Below are 19722 nucleotides of genomic sequence, written 5' to 3'. Positions count from 1 at the left end.
TATTGATATACACAGACTGAAGATTGTTTCACAAGCGAAAATACATACATACATATCCCCTTTTATACATCTTAAAACTCTATTTTGATTAATAATGTGTGCTGTGGTTTTTCCACAAAAACAGTCAAATTATCCCATTAAAATCCTTAAAATGACATCTATTCCTCCCTCATTAATATTTCCAGGATATACTGTATGAATATGCAAATAGTTAATCACAAATGTTTAACTGTTGCAAAGGAGCACATACACTAAGATTCAAAAACACAAGACAAGATGTAACTATCCTTTGTGCAAGAACTATACCCATAGGCGGATTATGAGATGATGGGCCCCTGGGCAAAGGGCCCCCCCCTCACAGCGCACATACGGAGAATCACGGCCAGAATAACTAACACACATTCACCTGCATCTCAACACGATTTACAGCACAGCCAGCTGAACACTTAAAGCAACATCACAATAATAAGAAATAAATTCACCTGTATCTCAATACAGGTTCAAAAATTAACTTTTTAGTCCACCAGTCGCTAGTGAATGTTCAAATTTTACCAGCAACTCAATAGATTACCATTGTTTTTTGGGATGGTGAGTGAAGCAAATCTACCAGCCACTTGCATATTTTACCAGCATTTGGCTGGTGGCATGGTGCTAATTGTGAATAACACAGGATTTACAGCACAGGTACACTCAATTAAAGCCAAAAGCACAACAACCTTATATTGTCCATAAGCTTATGGAACATTTTGTCAAAAATAAAGGGTTGGGGCCCTAAGGGATCATTTTGTCCCGGGCAAGAGACGCGGTGGCCCTGTGAATAGGCTCTGGGTTATGGTCCCCATGAGCCCTTGGGCCCGGTAGACCCGTTCATGAGCCCTTGGGCCCAGTAGGCCCGTTCATGAGCCCTTGGGCCCGGTAGGCCCGTTCATGAGCTCTTGGGCCCGGTAGGCCCGTTCATGAGCTCTTGGGCCCGGTAGACCCGTCCATGAGCTCTTGGGCCCGGTAGGCCCGTTCATGAGCTCTTGGGCCCGGTAGGCCCGTTCATGAGCCCTTGGGCCCGGGTAGGCCCGTTCATGAGCTCTTGGGCCCGGTAAGCCCGTTCGGTAATACATCCCTGACTATACCCTGTGTTTGTGCTTGTCTTGTGTTTTTTCTCTAGTGTCTGATCAGACAACTATTACGCCATGTAAACAAGACTTGAAAAAAAGTGCTACACTGCCAGAGCCTCTGGCTCGTTCGAGTCTGCAGTGTTGACAATTTCAACCTCACTTTGGGCGGCGGCGCTCATGTTGCTGGTTCCTCTGGCTGACATGAACATCACTATTCACAGACGCGATTTCTCAGCGCGACCGAGTGTCCGTCTCTCGTCTCTTTTATGGCAGCGTTCTCACGTTTGGTGCGTTGTTCTGATACATCGATACATGTGTTGTGGTGGGTGGACTGTGCACTTCTTTTCCAGGTTATGTCCACGCCCCTTTAGGAGACTAGCCAATGAAGTTTCGTAACATTGAGAGAGAGAGCCAATCACAAGCTGACATTTAGGGGACCGGACGAGTGCCATTTCATACTATTGGCGGAGCCATCTCTATTCATTCTGCCCTGTTTCTTCTTGGTCTTTCTTTAATCATTGTTGTGCATTAAAACTAAAGTAACGAGCTTGTCTTGAAAATGTAAGGAGTAGAAAGTACAGATACTAAATAAAAATAAATAAAAATAAAAATAAATACTCAGTAAAGTACAGATACCCGAGAAATCTATACTTAAAGTCCCTGGAAACCAAAATCCACAAAAACGTTCTAACTATGTTATTTAGGGTCTTATGTTAGTAATTATATGCCTCCGAAATTTTTATGCATTACTTTCAACCCAAAGCCTTAAAATCAACACTTTTCTACAAGATTCTACAAGATACTTCCTCATTGAAGAGAGCAGTGCGCGAGGTGCTAAAATGCAGGAGCTCAGGCCCGGCGTTAGGGGCGGGCCTGACCGGGCCGGGCCCCCCCATTCAACAAACTGGCCCCCCCATTCGTTTTTCTGTTTTAAAGTTTAACATGGAATCTGGCTGTCATTAGGCATTGATTAACTGAATGCTATTGCTAACTGTTACTTTGAACATCCATTTGCAATGATTCTGGCTGGATATTAACTATTGTAAATTTGTCACAATGAATGCAATTTGTGCACAATGTGTAAATACACTTAATATTAATTGTTTAGGCCTAATTATTTGTAAAGTCACAACACATTAGAGATGTGTGTAGTTCTTCACAGATTTAGCCTCTTCATTTTGCTCTCAAATGCACTAGGTTGACGAATTTTACTTTAAAATGTACAAAATCTTCTTCCGGGGGAGAATCCCCCTGGACCCCCCTTGGGTAGCTTGGCCCCCCCAAGCTAGGGGCAGGCCCCCTCTGTAACTTGGGTCTGGAGCCGGGCCTGCAGGAGCTTATGACGTCATAAGCTCTATATAACCTTTGTACACGCGCTTTCCCTCCCCCCCTCTCTCTCGCGCTCTCTCTCTCTCTCGGAGGAGAGAAATATCCCTGCTGCAGACGGGACACGCCCACACAGTCCGCAGGAGAAAATGCACTCTAAAAAGTAATTGATTCTCATGACTTTTGCCAGACTGTCAAACCTAAATTTATATACTTTGCGACGTTCATCATCGTTCAGATTTGGCTGGTGGCTTATTAACATAGGGTCCTGTGATGTGATGAACTCAAAATGCTAAATAATAAAGAAATATTTCTGGTTTCCAGGGACTTTAAGAGTTACTTCTATCTCTGCCAACCACTAACTACCCCCCCCCCCCCCCCCCCCCCCCCACACACACACACACACCACCGCTTCCTCCACCCTATAAACCAACGGCTCTGAGTCGACAGAAGAATCATCGAGAGAGAGAGAGAGAGAGACAGAGAGGCCGAGGGAGAGAGAGAGAGAGAGAGAGAGAGAGAGAGAGACAGAGAGGCCGAGGGAGAGAGAGAGAGAGACAGAGAGACCGAGGGAGAGAGAGAGAGAGGTTACCTAAATCGTTCCGTTTGCATATATTATCTGACTTAGTGTAAATGTTACAGTTGTGTATTTGTAGTATTTTAGTGATTTTAGACAGTTTAGATTCACTACGGTCGGAGGAGTCTCTCTGTTAGTTAGCTGCTGTGTTCCCCAGCTCCAGCAGCAGTTGGGCAGGCTGTATTAGCACTCCCCGCTAAAGCTTGTGTTTACTAAATGTGTGCACATCATTCTTTATTTTAAAATGTATTTTAAATTTGTAATCATGCTAGTAATCCCAATTTTTATTAAATGTAACTAATCTTGACTAGATCTTGTCTTCTGTAACTGTCAGTGAATACAGTTACCTTTTTGGTAATCTGATTACATAATCCTGTTACATGTAATCCGTTACTCCCCAGCCTTGTACAGTACATACCTAACCAGAATGGATTGTCATGGGGTTCACTCTCTTTGGCACCAAGTGGGTTCTTCATTTGGCAGGAGATGTTTTTAACCTTGTGCCATTTGTCATCATTGGTGATGTTCTTCAGCTGCGTTGACTCTTCCCAGGCTCCTCCATCTGTCCTCCAGCTGTAGGTGACTGGTCCAGCATTTGTGATGTTTCCATCACAGCTCAGAGTGCAGTTGGGAGAGGAAGAAGAACAAGATAGCGGCCTACGTGACACCGAGGGCTTTGGGACTTTGTCTGTTGATGGAGAAAACAGGAGAGAAGTTCTAGTTATTCATCTTCTCTCCTCCACTCTACAGTACCTTTTGAGGGAGACATTGCGCGCACCAATAGGGCAGGCAAGGCCAGGCAGCAGCCGAGCTGCGGGCGAGGCCACGCAGCAGCCAAGCTGCATATGCGAGCTGGCCTTCGGCAAGCTGCAGGACAGGCATGCCCGCTCAGCGGGCCAGCCTATAGGAATCGAGCGCGCGCGTGTGTGTGTGTGTGTGCGTATGTGTGTGTGTGTGTGTGTGCGTGGCGTGTGTGTGCATTTCTTTCCACCTAATTTTAGAGAAGATCATAGTGTAATTAATACATTATTATGCCTAATTAAAGTGTCATTTGATCTGCCTGTCTGTCAAAATAATCAGTAAATCAGTAAATTCGGCCTCCTCTCTCATCTGAATAACATAAAACTAACCACTAAAATGCCTAAACCTAACCCTTAAGCTTAACCTATCCTTAAAACATAAACAATTTTGCAGGACAGTATTCATACTTACTGATTACAATCTGCTCATATGTCTTGCTCTGGAGTTTGTTGTTGAGGTCCACAGAATACACTCCACCATCACTTTTAGCCAAATCTTTGATAACCAAACGTCCAGTCGATGTATTCAGGTGTGTGCGGCCTTTAAATTGTGCATAGTAGTCCACAGTTAGACTGATACTCTGGATCCATTCTGCCACCATATTGACCCCATGTTTCCACAGGATGTCGGTTAGGGGTTTGGAAACAGCAGAAGTGTCTGGCAGCAAGTCAAGTGTTCCTCCCAACTGACGGTATGGTGTTTCCTCTTGAGCTACAAAGAGAGAACAATTTATCAGAGTCAAGTTGAAAGTAAGTTTACGACACTTTTCGGCCTTTCAGTTCTCTGTGATGGGTGAAACCTGCATTCATATTCACCTTTTTCAGAAGAGACCGTCTGGCTTGAGAGATTAACAGGAAGTGTAAATACCATCTGAGGTTCCGATGGTATTTACACTTCCTGTGACTCATAAACCTAGTCTGACTCATAATGTGAGTTAAACTAAGTTTGACCAGGTGAGTCAGACTAGTTTGAGCAGATAAAACAGCCAGCGTTTTGAACAGGAAGTCACGATACAATGGGTCAAGTGGGCGGGGCTGCATAAGGTGAATTGGTTGAGAAAATTGTATATTTAAGCAATATAGCATGAGAGCAAGTGTGTTGTGATGAATATATCACACTGATAAGCTGTTATCCCACGAGGCCGCAGGCCGAGTGGGATAACAGCTTATCAGTGTGATATATTTCACAACACACGCTGCTCGAGTGCTATATTGCTTTTATAAAACGGTTTCCAAGTATAATAATATAATAATAATAATACTATAAGTCCGACTGGCATGGTTTTTCTTTAAGAGTCAGTTGAAACACTACTGTAAGGCAGGACCTCTAGCAAGAAGATAGACGTGCGGGTGATTTGATTGGATCGTTCTGGAGACTGAAGTCGACATTGGCCAATCCTGGCGCTTGCTGAGAGCAAAGCCCGACCAGGGGCCGGTTGCACCAATGGCGGCGATTGAGCCAGAAAGACAGTCTGAATGAAATTGAATGTAACGTTCCCAATTCTATGTATTAACTTCTAAAAAACTAACGGCAACATTTTGGAAGGCTAAGCCACACAACTAGTTAGTTATAATCTAACGTCGTGCTTTCAAAGACAGCGAACTGGCGGTGTTACGACGAACACGGCTCAGTTGACCGCAGTTACGACGATGACGGTCAAAAAGGTCTCCGCGGAGATCTCTGTTACAGGCAGTTAAGACCAGTGTAAGACCAGTTGGTGCAACCGGCCCCAGGGCCGTATGCCGACACCAAGTAACGTACTTTTAGTAAGAGAGTTGCGCCATCATGCGTCCATAATGACTCATTGTACAAAGACTTGAAGGACTAGTGACCCTCCATACAGCAGATCAGGAGAAAGCTGTTTGGCTCGAGCGCAGCGCTGCCATTTAGTAAGAGAGTTGCCATGGTAACCAATAACCCATGGCCATGGGTTATTGAACTTGGTTACTGGAATTATACAATGGCTGTGAACCAATCAGATTGCTTGATTTGAGAGAGCCATTTTATAATATTATTTATTTATTTTTTACCTTTATTTAACCAGGTATTTTTCAAGGGAGACCTGACCAAGATTGTTAGCAGCACAGATAAGTTAGCCTGGTAAACCTGCCAGTCACGTGAACTCACATTTCATTTCGTTCTTTGTTTCTGTCTGGCCTGAAGCATTCACCCAGTGTTTGCAGTGGGTGAAAGTTGGGCGGGTGTAGTTGCCTTGACAGACAACTCCTTCAGCCAATCAGCGTTGGATCCAGTCAAACCCAAATCCACTCTGCAGGATGGCAAAAACACATTTTCCTTGTACTGCAATAACTGCAATAACTGCAATTTATGGCTTTTAAACTCAACGAACGCTGACATTAGACAAGAATCTCACACGTGATACTTGTACTACGGAGTGACAATAAAAATCTTGAATCTTGAATCTTGAACATTACTCCTTGAGGCGGACCGGCAAGGAGGCAGCCATTATTGTTTTGCTAGTTGCGTTCCTGATTGGCCGGTTACGATGTCAACTACGAGGCAGGTCGCTGATTGGCTCGTACGCTTTGCAGTTTCTGCAGAAGCCCTCCCAGGACTTCATAGGCCAGACGGAAACGAAGAACGAAATGAAAAGTGAGTTCATGTGACCGGCTGGTCTCCCTGGGAGCGTCAGACTGACAACAGATACCACCAGCAAGCCAAGGTAGATGAAGTCTCTTTTCTATAGTCAGTAAGGTGTTAACCTTAATCCCTTAATCCCTAAGCCTATTTTTCAGCTCACCTGCCCGAAAATGACATGCCCAAACTGAATGGAGTACATTTCCACAACTACAGGGTATTTTCTGAAAATAAAAAATTCAAAAGCTAGCCAACACCTGTGAGATTGATGTAGAAGTGTCAGAATCAATGAAAAATGTACTGTATCAGAGTAAAATCAGTTAGAACATGGCAAAAGATTAAAAATTCAGCTCCTCCAAAAAAGCAACACTATTTTGGATGAAAACCACCTAAAAATCATGGGTTGGCAGCCAAATTCTTCTATGGAGCAGTAGAGTAATATCTTATGAGTGATTGTATCAAAGCAAATCCTTAGAAAGTGAACCAGAGCAATTTTACAGATGTTTTACTACAGGTAGGCCCAGGCGTACCTGATCTGGGCACATTTTGGCCATCATGTGTGCCATTTGACTTTTTCTATGGTAGAAGACTGAAATGTACTGTATCAGAGTCACCATTGTAAATAAGAATTTGTTCTTAATGACTTACCTGGTTAAATAAAGGTTAAATAAAAAATAAATAAATACCTTTTTTTCTCCAATTTACATATAGGTAGTCAGTTAATATGCGTTATGGTTTGGATAACCCTCAAGCGTTATATCTGTATAACGCCCCCAAAAAAGTAACTAATACTCCAAGTAGTTTTTTTTAGAAGAGTACTTTTTACTTTTACTGAAGTATTTTTTAACAGCAGTCATTTTACTTGTAGTTTGAGTAATAGGCCTATTGCAGTACAGTAGGCCTACTTCTACAGACTTTCAGTAGGCTACTTCTTCCACCACTGCAAACAGCTAACCTCGTTCACAGGCTCAAAGTAGCACACAACCACCATCCAGTGCGAAAGGGCTCACACTGTCTGTATACTGTAGGCCAGTGGTTCCCAACCTTTTTGATGTACCCATTGAGCTGTTCTGCCATGCCAAAGTACCGCCTTATTCATGTGTGTCGATGATTTTCTGAAATTTGTTTTATTAAAATGATATTAAACTTTTAGTAGGCCTCTCTAACACATCTTGATTATTAAATGAAAATCATTTGAATTACCCCCTTTAATACAATTCTAACTGTTTTCAATTGGAAAAAGTCATCAGTTTTACTAAGATGGGCCTATGAAATTACTTGGAATGATGTTTTAATCATTTTGTAAATAAATTGTAATCCCCAATCTTTCCAAGTACCCCCTGCAAGCTGCTCAAGTACCCCTAGGGGTACACGTACCCCTGGTTGGGAAACACTGCGTAGGCTACTGGACGTAGTAGGCCACCAGTTTACAGCAAGTGGCAACAAACAATTAAATCAAAACAACAAAAGGAAAAGGGAACATAATTAATCCCATACACTTATAATAAAGATAGTAAACATAGCCTACATATATACCTTACAGGCTCAACACACACTGCAGAAAAAATGTAAGATAATGTAGTTACCAGCAAATTATACCATAGAGGTTTATATAGGCTACCAATAGAGAGCCGCAGGGATGACGTATTTTTGTAGGCTGAATGCGGAAGTCCCAAACTTCCTGGTTCAACACTGTTTCTGTCTATGGGATTTTTGAATGGGTTTTTGGCGCGATGCTTCAAATAAGGTCTCTGGGCAACGCAAGTTTAATCAAACGCGAACCAAGGTTCAGCGGGATAATCTTCACACGAGGACCACTTTCATGAGTTTTGAAGCGTAAATGCGAGCCCTAGAAGTAAAATGCTCGAGCTAAGCTAATCCAGAACTACACACTGTAGCATAGGCTTCCACGTCACGTCAGCACTCAACCTGGACTGTTGTTGATGTGTGCACTGATTACCCCGCGCTGAACGGGGCTGAACCAGGTGAGGGAAAGAGAATTTCCGTGTTCGCCCTTTGAAGTGGTGACGTTATTGACGTATATATCCCCATCGACTCAAAAGTGTAGTCTCATTTAGCCGTTTGCTAGCTAGCCATCCTTTTAACGGCACATAAAAGCTTCAAAACTCATAAAAGTGGTCTTCATGTGTGAAGATGATGTTACTACCATCTGGTTCGCGTTTCATTAAGCCAGCGTTGCCCAGAGAGCTTATTAGAAGCATCGCGCCAAAAACCCATTCAAAACTCCCATAGGCGAAAACTGTGTTGAACCAGGGCTGTTAGCATCGATGATTTCCGGACTCGTTACTGCGGCTCTCTATGGTAGCCTACCATAGTTGGTAGAAAGTATTCAGCCACAAATGCAATTACACACACACACACACACACACACACACACACACACACACACACACACACACACACACACACACACACACACACACACACGTAGTATATTTAAATTTTTTATATTTATTGCCTGCACACTGACAAGACCCCCCCCTCCCCCCCTCCCCAGAAGCCTATAAATCCCCCTCATGTGAAGCAAATACCATAAGGGGGAACTGGGGCAACCCCCCACATGAGCTATTTACACCTGGGTAGCCCATGGATGTATTAATTAAAAGAACTGGATAGGGGACGAGCCATGCCCACCCATGCATTCGGACAGAGGCTGCTCACTGGCGCATGAAGTCATCATGGGGGGGTTTTCTTCCTGGTTTTACTTCTTACTACTTACCTAAGGCGAAGTGCGCATGTGTGCCATGATGTATTCCATGACGTCTCCCACCCCTCCCACCCATGGATGTATTAAAAGAAACTACACCCGTATACGGCTCTTAGTGGCTTCTGAAGAAAAAATGCCCCATATTTTTTTTTTTAATAATTAAAAGAGTCGTTTTATACTTTGAGTGACACCCAGAAAAAATTCCCCTGGGTTTAACAGCTGCTGGGGTCCCCATGCAAGTGGATGGGAATTTCCCTTTCTGGGCTGCATGGCGTCACGTGACTTGCAATACAGGGCTTCACCATCATGTTCAAATGGCTTCACAGCCCAGCGCTATTCCCATCCACTTGCATAGGGACCCCGGCAGCTGTTAAACCCAGGGGAATTTTTTCTGGGTGTCACTCAAAGTATAAAACGACTATTAATTATCAAAAAAATTTATGGGGTCATTTTTTCTTCAGAAGCCACTAAGAGCCATATACGGGTGTATTTCCTTATTTTAATACATCCATGGGTGGGAGGGGTGGGAGACGTCATGGAATACGTCATGGCACACATGCGCACTTCACCTTGGGCCGCATGGTCAGGAAGTAAAACCAGGAAGAAAAACCCCCCATGATGCGTTATTTCGAATCGCACATAGGCTCCGCAATAACCACGCCCTGTGCCCGCCTACGCAGCAGTCAAGCGCCGGGATTGGCCAGGCGCCCATGCTCACGTGAGCCAATGGGACAATGATTTATTGACAAGCTCCAGGTGCTCTAGAAGCACACTGACAAGGCCTCAGCCAGCATGCAGCTCGGTGTGAGCTGCCAACATGATTTCGGTAAAAGGGTAAATTAACAATGTTTTAACTAATTTTTCTCCATCAAAACTTCTTAGCAAAACTAACACAGTTAGATTGTTCTTTTTTCATCTCGTCTTAATCTGATATTTGAGGCAATAATGATCTTTCTCCTCAGAAAGCCCTGGGAGAAAATCCCATCAACCTGCATCAACCCCAAGAGTAATATGTCTGGGTTTCCTGTTTTGAAGGTCTGCTTTGAATACATAAATTAGCCATTTTCACTTCCCACCCAATTCACCCATTCAGTTTGTGACCATAATTCATTTCAATGTCCGCTCTCAAGAGCAATTCAGTTGGTTAATGAAATCGCTGTCCGCTCTCAAGAGCTATTCAGTTGGTTAATGAAATCGCTGGGCTGCGAGCCCTGCAGTGTTTGTGAGCATGGGCGCCTGGCCAATCCCGGCGCTTGACTGCTGCGTAGGCGGGCACAGGGCGTGGTTATTGCGGAGCCTATGTGCGATTCGAAATAACGCCTCCATGATGGCTTCATGCGCCAGTGAGCAGCCTCTGTCCGAATGCATGGGTGGGCGTGGCTCGTCCCCTATCCAGTTCTTTTAAAGGAGAATTTCGTTTTTTTTAGCCTGGACCCCTCTCCTCACATTACTTATGATCTGACGACTCACCCAGTGATCTCCGCAGCATTTTTGTCCGTCCTAGGCGTTGTTGTGATCGAAATAGTGTGCAAGCCCAACCCGTTCTCACTCCGAGCACGTAGCATATTGACGCTTTGTCCCGTCCCTTGTGCGTCGCTTGTTACTAACATGGTACCCTTGAGCGACACATGAAACGACTTGGCCTTTCTGACTAAACTCAATGGGGGAGCAGTTGACTAATGGGGGAGCAGTTAGGCTAATGGGGGAGCAGTTGCCATAAGCGTCAAAGATGACTTCTATGGGTTTGCATTGAGTTTAGTCGGAAAGCCCAAGTCGTGTCATGGGTCGCTCAAGGGTACCATGTTAGTAACAAGTGGCGCATAAGGGACAGGACAAAGCGTCAATATGCTACGTGCTCGGAGTGAGAACGTGTTGGCAAGCCAGTCCTAGAATGTAGCTCCGTGGGGGCCAAGTGGCAGTGTGTTTTCCTCCATCTAAATAGACAGTTTTATTCCCGTTTTCGACGCATATCGTCATAAACTGTTCCCTAAGGAACGATCAGACTGCAATTCTCCCCCGGGCTCTTTTCACTGGTGGTTGCAGGCATCCCATTTTTGCCTGTTGGGTCAGTGAGACACAACTCTCCTCAGGAAAGTCTCACTGACCCGACAGGCGGAAATGGGATGCCTGGAATTCCTGGCATGCCTGTAACAACTACCGCTCGGCACTCTTTACCGCTGTAAAGAGCCCGGGGGACAATAGCAGTCTGCTGGTTCTTTAGGGATCCGAAAACGGGAATAAAACTGTCTATTTAGATGGAGGAAAACACACTGCCACTTGGCCCCCACGGAGCTACATTCTAGGACTGGCTTGCACACTATTTCGATCACAACAACGCCTAGGACGGACAAAAACGCTGCGGAGATCACTGGGTGAGTCGTCAGATCATAACTAATGTGAGCAGAGGGCTGCAGGTTCAAAAAAACCGAAATTCTCCTTTAATACATCCATGCTTGGGGTAGGCTACAAATAGAGGCAAAGTGGAACGTCACTTCCTGCTTCAGCACTGTATCAGAGATTTTCATCCGCCATTTATTTTCCCATAGACATTTCATAAAATGCTTATAAAATAGTTCTACTTCGTTTAACCAAACGGTTCAGCTAACGCTATAATCGGGAGAGACCATAGAACATTTTAACTAATTTTTCTCCATCAAAACTTCTTAGCAAAACTAACACAGTTAGATTGTTCTTTTTTCATCTCGTCTTAATCTGATATTTGAGGCAATAATGATCTTTCTCCTCAGAAAGCCCTGGGAGAAAATCCCATCAACCTGCATCAACCCCAAGAGTAATATCTCTGGGTTTCGTGTTTTGAAGGTCTGCTTTGAATACATAAATTAGCCATTTTCTAAAAAAAAAAAACATTGAAAAAATATTTTCTTTGAACCCGCATTTTTTTTTTAACGTTTTGGTCCCAGTGAAATGTTATGCGATCTCTCCTGTTCTGTTTGGTTTGAACCAGTAAAACTATTTTTATACGCATTTTACGAAATGTGTATGGGAAAATAAATGGCAGATGAAAATCTCTGGTACAGTGCTGAAGCAGGAAGTAGGCGGTCACTTTGTCTCTCTATAGCCTCATGGGATATTTATAGCCTATAGACCCTTTATACAGCTAGTCAACATTGAGCTGCGCGCGCATCGTGTAGGCAAAAAGCCGTCAGCCCAGCATTGACAGACAGTGAGAACTGTGTAAAAGCCCTGCTGTCAGGACTGCTCTGTGCCCATCTGCAACACACAGTTATATTTTAGTTTTAAAATGCAGTTCTCGGCTTACTACCACAGCTTATCGCCTAGTGATAAGCAATGTTATGCATCGAAATTAACGTTGTTTAATGGGATATGTCTTACAGACCCATACGCACTGGCGCTGTCAATTGGCCAAGCCTAGTGGCCGATATCGTGCATTCCTTTATAACTGGGGATAGCGTAGATAATTATTCTGTAACTTGCAAAGATATATTGTTATGTTGATAATGCACACAACTCAATAATGACATTATGTAACGTTACTTGGTCGTTAACTAACCGAGCGATGTGGCTGAACAGCCTACAGTTTCAGGCAGCTTACCTGATTATGAAGAGCACTACAAAGTCTGGCATTTTTAATGATGTCCTCGTTCCAATCAGTTCAACTCAATAATGACATTATTTAACGTTACTTGGTTGTTAACTAACCGAGCGATGTGGCTGTTACTAGCAGCCTACTACAGTTTACCTGATATGAAATGAGCGAGCACTGCAAAGTCGGGCATTTTTAACAATTTCCTCTTTCGGCTTGCAACCAAACGGTTAGCATTAAAAGCAGTATGAGTTGACGGGATTCGGTAAAACTTTAGTCCTTGCTTTGTTGATAGTGTAACAGACTGTTCAGTGTTGTGTTGTGTTCTATTGCATGTGTGCGAGGCTGTGTATGTTCCCTCGAGTTGCGTAGAACAGGATATGTGGGGAAAAGCTTGTTATAACCTTACAGCCTGGCTCTATCGTTTATTATTTTATTAACCAAGTGTGAATAGGCGGACCCGAATACTCTGCTACAATAGCTTTCCGATTCTGGCATCGCACTGCACAACACGAAGACATATCTAGCTCGAATAGTTTTCGGGCCACTGGAAAACTACCCAACACTTGACAGGGCTGCGCGGAGTCTGTCTTTCTGCCTCCGTCTTGCGCATCTGACGCTGCTTGTTGTCATTGTGATGTAGGCGTATAAGGGGTCTATATAGCATCTGCCTAAATAATAAGTAATAAAATCTGAATGCAACTCATATCAAAGACATTATGATAAAAACATTGTTTCGACCACATTTTCCAAAGGCGAAAAGCATTTGTCAAAGCACACTGACTTTCAATGTAATGTTTATGCTGTCAAGTTGTAACACCGGAAAGAACCCCGGGCATTTCCAACTAGCAGGTGCAGCTTACTTACCTAACGTCACCATGGAGCCCAACAGCGAGAGTGGCAGGAGGCAGAAACACACCCGTCTGTCCATTTCCACAGCCAAACAGAAACATGCAGCTTCACGTGAAAAAGTGAACTGTTAATGTAAACTTGTCGTTGTCGGCATCCTACCTTTTCTGTAACGAAGCTGAAAGTAAATTGGACTACCAAATGTCGAGGCGTCTCTCTCTCTACGTACCCTTACCACTGAGCTAAATAAAAAGACCCTTACACACATGTGGGTGGGGTAAAGTAGCCTAAAACTTGCAGACAGGACTGTTTCATAAGCTGCAGTTAGCATGCAAACACACTGTAGTCAACACTGAGGACAGAGAGAGGAAGGGGCGGAGGTGTGTGTGTGTGTGGGGGTGCACGTGTGCAAGTGTGTGTGTGCGTGTGTGTGTGTGTGGGGGTGCACGTGCGTGTGCGTGTGTGTGTGTGTGTGTGTGGGTGGGGTGGGGGGGCTTCTCTTGCAGTCTCATGTGGTTTTAAAGGACATGGTTTGAATTGCATCATCAGTATTTCTTTTTTCTTGAAACTGTAATCAGTTTTCACTGTTAGTAATATCTCATCAAAGTAATACAGTTACAAAAGGTCTGATTACAGTCTGTGTCACAGGTTTATGTACGTGCAGTTAAGCCATATAGCCACGTTAAAAAGTTAATCTAATAGTCCGCTGAAACTACAGCTTTCTCTTTATTCCTACAGTAGCCTATTGCACAAAGCACAACTTGTTGAACTACAGTAGCCTATAGACACAGGGAAGTGGCACCAGGTGTTCACAGAGGTTCTCAAATGTTTTTCAGCCAAGGACCCCTTACATTGGCTTACAAGATAGAAAATATATCGGGGACCCCCTCATTCTGATTTGTGATTTTGGGCTAAGCTTAATTGTTTCCACGGTAACGTGCTTGACTTTTAAATTGATAGGTTTGTTAGATTAGAATGTAATCCATGAACCATTTTAGATTTAAAGCATAAAATATTTTCGTTGAACTATGAAGCTTTTGAATTTATTTTATTTTATTTTATACACCTGTAACAAGCAATCAACATGCAATCATCACGGTTCATTCAAAATGAAATGAAACCAGCCAAAACAAGAAGGTGCCACAATATAAAATGAAACAAAATATAAAATCAGATTGTTACCCTGCCTGAGAACAGAGGGTAAAAAATATCAGTAGAACCAATGAGATAAAAGGCATCTCTAAAACAACAAGACAACATTAAATAAATATTCGACTTAAGCTGCGTTCACACCGACCTATTAAAGTTTTTCGCTGGCATCGAGTTTACATACAAAGTCAATGCAAACGAGCGATTGAGCGTATATTCGCCCGGGAGAAAAATCGCTGGGCGTCTGAGCGACAGAGGCAGAGCGATAGGGAGAAAATTTGCTCATCGCCCCAGATGAAATATCCCAACTCGAGTGAAAATACGCTGGCATCAGTCACTCGCTGTTCAACGCTGATTGGCTGCCATGTGAGAGTGAGTCAAGGATCACACTGACTTGGAACAAACCGCTGGCTTATTGTGTGGCAACAAACCACATTGACAGCTGATTGACAGGCTGACAGTTGACATGAAGTGAAGTCTGTACTACCGGTATAGAGCTCGCGTTAGGAGCACGCTGATAGGCTTAGCTTGTAAACAACTACGGTGGCTCGTAGTGGACAAATATCATGACATTGCGTAACGTTATAGCCCCCAGATGTCCGTCAATTCGTGTGCCTGTTGACAAGCAATTCAAACACAGCAACAGAGCGATTCCAAAGGGTTGAATCGAGCGACAGAGAGAAAAATAAATATCTCGGTGTGAACACAGCTTTAGTTGTAACATGTTTTTTTTTCAAGCCCTTAAGATGGACAAGTTTACAGTGTTCAGATTCTTACCTCCCATTCATTTGAAATTCTGAAAAAGCCTGAAACTTAAATAAACTATATATATTTACATGTTTGTGAACAGATTCAACAATATATCTTGCTACTACTGTGATTTTCAATTGACTGTGGGTCCAAGGCTTTAGAGCATAATTCTGCCAAATAGAATTTTTATTTACAGAGGAGAACATAGTGGAGGGATATGATTTAACCTTTTACATGCTAGTGTCAAAGCCCACGCCAAATGCGCCGAGGGTTGCGCCACGGCTGGCGAGCCTGCTGGCGTGCAGCTCCCCGAAGATGTGACTCGACACAGATGAGGCGAACAGCGCGAGTATAATATAATATAATATAATATAATAGATGGGGAGATAACAGGAGAGAGTGAAAGCTATTACCAAGTATATGCACTACATCCTGTTCTTGGGATAACTTCTATAACGTGATGCTGCCAGATGAATGTAGGTTGCTTCACATTTGTTTCACAAGGATTGTGAATTTGTGAACAATACCGCCCCATCTGGCAGAGTCAGGTTATAACTTCTAGTCATTGAAATCCTAGTGAAATCACACAATTTACTCATTTTGCTGGGGACTACCCTGTGACCCCCTCGTCAAGCTGACGTTCGGTCTGCCATCGGCAACGCTCCAAGTCGAGGCTGACGCATGTAAGCATGTTTTCCGCTTTATGAGATACTTTCTGTTTGTCAGATCAGATCTACTCTTTTTTGTAAATACTAATTTAATGTTGGTGTAAACCCAGAAAGGAAGGCGAAAGGCTGCTTTATTCTCTTAAGCTGATGTGTTGTTGAATCTGTTCACCAAGTAAAAATCTGAATGCTACAAACTAGGGGTGTCACAATATATCGTCCCACGAAATTTCGCGATAGTAAAACGTCACGATATGTATCGTTGAGATGAAATCTCATATCGTGAATTTTTTTTTTTTTTTTTTTTTTTTTTCCAAAAATAGACAAAGAAACGTCTTTGTTTGTTGAAGTTCAATGTGTGGAAAGTAGTTCAGTTGAACAAGTCTCTGAAGAGACACATATGAAGTTATACAGGAGAGAAACCATTCAATTGAATTTCTGGCAAAACTGTTTACTTGACAGGAAAAACTGAAGATGCATAAAAAATAGACTAAGAAAAGTCTTGTTGTTTGAGTTTGAAGAAAAACTGAAGATGCATAATGAGAATTTATACTGCTGAGAAACCTTTTAGTTCAAAGTAAATCTAAGTGACGGTGTAACTCATTCTATTTCAAGATAAGCCTTATCTCCAATCTCATGTTTTTTCTAGTTGTTATTGTAATAACAATTTCCCACAACAGCATGTTTTGTATTTGTGCATTTCAAATAAAATACTACTTTTCCAGTCATATATTGTCATTATTCAAGTTTAAAAAAATATTGTTAAAATCGTATCGTATCGTATCGTTATCGTGAACCCAGTATCGTGATACGTATCGTATCGTGAACTGAGTGTATCGTGACACCCCTACTACAAACTCATTCCAGATGCATCTGATCATAGCGATTAGTTTATATTCTGGTTTGTATGCTGGTCAATGACAAATAACCCCCATTTTAAAATAAGTGGAATATTGCTTGGCAGTTGGTTTCACAGAGTCAGTGCTACTAATAAACAATAGAACAAAGGTGTTGTTTTTAAGTGGTGGGGGGTAAGACTAGTGATCAAGAATGATCAATATTGTCTTATTTATGGTGCCCTTTGCATCATTGGACCACCAAGCATAAAACATGAGAAATAACACAACTTATCATCACATCATAAAGACAACTGTTAAATGGTTATAGACATGGCATTAAGGCAATAAAAAGAACATGGCAATATATCACTCATGCCAGTAATCTATATTTCATCATTGAAGCAGTACAATTTAGTACCTGCCTACCAACACGAGGGTCGCAGGTTTGCGCCCCCCGTGTTACCTCCAGCTTGGTCGGGCGTCCACACAGGCACGATTGGCTGTGTCTGCGGGTGGGAAGCCGGATTACAGGTATGTGTCCTGGTCGCTGCAGTAGCGCCTCCTCTGGTCGATCAGGGCACCTGTTCAGAGTGAAAGGGAACTGGTGGCGGGAATACCGTGACCCTCCCACGTGCTACGTCCTGCCGATGAAGCTCCCCACTGTCAGGTGAAAAGAAGCGGCTGGCAACTGCGCATGTGGCATGGTGCTATGGTGGAGCAGCGACCGGGGCAGCAGGGGGAAATCGGCCAAGTACAATTGGGGAGAAAATGGGGGGGGGAGGTCCAAAACGTCGAGGTCCAAAATGAATCTGGTGGTCCAAAACGTCTATAACACAGCTTCACTGAAAGTTAAAAAAAAAAAAAAAAAAAAAAAAAAAACATTTTCTGTGCAGTCCGCTGTAGATTATGAACAAAAGCTTTGATGGTACCACTGCTGTGTTACTTGTGGTTTAAATGAAAATTCCCTGGCTGATAACTAAAGTCCAAAAACCATTCAGCCTGTTAAAAATATATATATATAAAAAATTACAAAATAAATGTTCCGTGCACGTGGAAAATACCTAAAAATAAGCACGAACTTGCAACAGCTGAGACTACATTATGTGAATTTCCTAAATGCAGGATGGCACGGGCAGCCCACCCTACTCTGCCTCTGTATTTTGACCCATCGCCTGACACCTTCACTCACACACACACACACACACACACACACACACACACACACACACACACACACACACACACACACACACACACACACACACACACACACACACACACACACACACACACACACACACACACACACACACACACACACACACACACACACACACACACACACACAGACCTCTATGGCAGATTTCAGGCTAAAACTGTTTCCAGTGACCGGGGCAGCAGGGGGGAAATAGCCAAGTACAATTGGGGAGAAAATAGTGGGGGGGGATACAGTATATTATATTCACCGCATTTGGCTTGTCTCTATTCACCTTATGTAGCCACGCCCATTTGACCCGGTTGTGTGGTCGTGTGACGACCTCCGGCAAAAAAGAAAAGAAAAAGAAATGGCTGGCTGCTCCAATATCATCTAACTCTGAATTAACTAATGATTTAGCCAATTGTATGTAACATACCAAATAAAAGCAAACGGCAATGTCTAACGCCATCTAACTGGCTCGTTAATTCTCGCATTCCAGGGAATTACGTTAATGTCTGTGGGTCTTATAGACGTAAGTGGCTCGAGCTGCGCTCGAAGGAGAGAAAACCATCTGAAGCTTTCTTTGTTGGAGTCCAGGTATGTTTTACAAGAAAGTGCTCGTCATTGTCGACGATAATATCTGACCTGGCTAACAGTGGATACTCGCTTGCTTGCTGTGTACCGAGCTCAAAGTATTAGGCTACGTTCTTTGTTTTACCCGTTGCACTGTACGCTACAAAAACAACTCTCTTCTTCTGACGTTCTTTAGTATTTGGCGCCGTGACCGCCGGAAGTGTTAACACGATCCGGAAGAATTTGGCCCACCCCCGCGTCTGAACATAAGGTGAATAGCATGCTATTGCAATACTGCGGTTATTGTGACACTAAGAAAGTAGCCGGCTGGAAATGTTTTAATGTGCGGCCATTTAGCTGCCAGCTGGCGCGGTGAGGGGTGGAGGTGAGGGGTGGAGGTGAGGGGTCTGTGAGGGGTGGAGGTGAGGGGGGGAGGTGAGGGGTGGAGGTGAGGGGTCTGTGAGGGGTGGAGGTGAGGGGGGGGAGGTGAGGGGTGGAGGTGAGGGGTGGAGGTGAGGGGGGGAGGTGAGGGTTGGAGGTGAGGGGTGGGTGAGGGGTGGAGGTGAGGGATGGAGGTGAGGCTTGGAGGTGAGGGGGGGAGGTGAGGGTTGGAGGTGAGGGGTGGAGGTGAGGGGTGGAGGTGAGGGGGGGAGGTGAGTGGTGGAGGTGAGGGGGGGAGGTGAGTGGTGGAGGTGAGGGGTGGGTGAGGGGTGGAGGGTGGAGGGGGAGAGACAGAGAGAGAGAGACCACACCAAACATGATTTCATTCATTTGGATAAGTAAGGATTTCCTCGTTCATCTCTGGCACTGGCTTGCCTGTAAATGTACACACGCATGTACACACACACACACACACACACACACACACACACACACACACACACACACACACACACACACGCATGTACACACACACACACACACACACACACACACAATGGTAAATCACTGAAAAAACATAGCTTTTCCCATAGCTGATCCCAATCACCTAATCA

The 19722-nt window shown here is 43.7% G+C and overlaps 1 protein-coding gene across 3 annotated transcripts in view; it reads right to left on the bottom strand.

Annotated features, from left to right (window-relative positions):
• The window catches only part of LOC310774124 (uncharacterized protein), a 195936-nt gene that overhangs the window by 137715 nt on the left and 38499 nt on the right, over positions 1-19722 (bottom strand). For all 3 annotated transcript variants that reach the window (XM_083634195.1, XM_083634196.1, XM_083634197.1), the window contains exon 6: positions 4225-4524. In XM_083634195.1, the coding sequence (XP_083490321.1) occupies positions 4225-4524 (300 nt within the window). The remainder of the gene's footprint in view (positions 1-4224; positions 4525-19722) is intronic.

This window comes from Poromitra crassiceps (genome assembly GCF_964638095.1).
Source record: "Poromitra crassiceps genome assembly, chromosome: 3".
NCBI classification, from domain to species: domain Eukaryota; kingdom Metazoa; phylum Chordata; class Actinopteri; order Beryciformes; family Melamphaidae; genus Poromitra; species Poromitra crassiceps.
The sequence above is the reverse complement of the archived record's forward strand: the minus strand, read 5'-3'. Positions and strand labels throughout refer to the sequence as shown.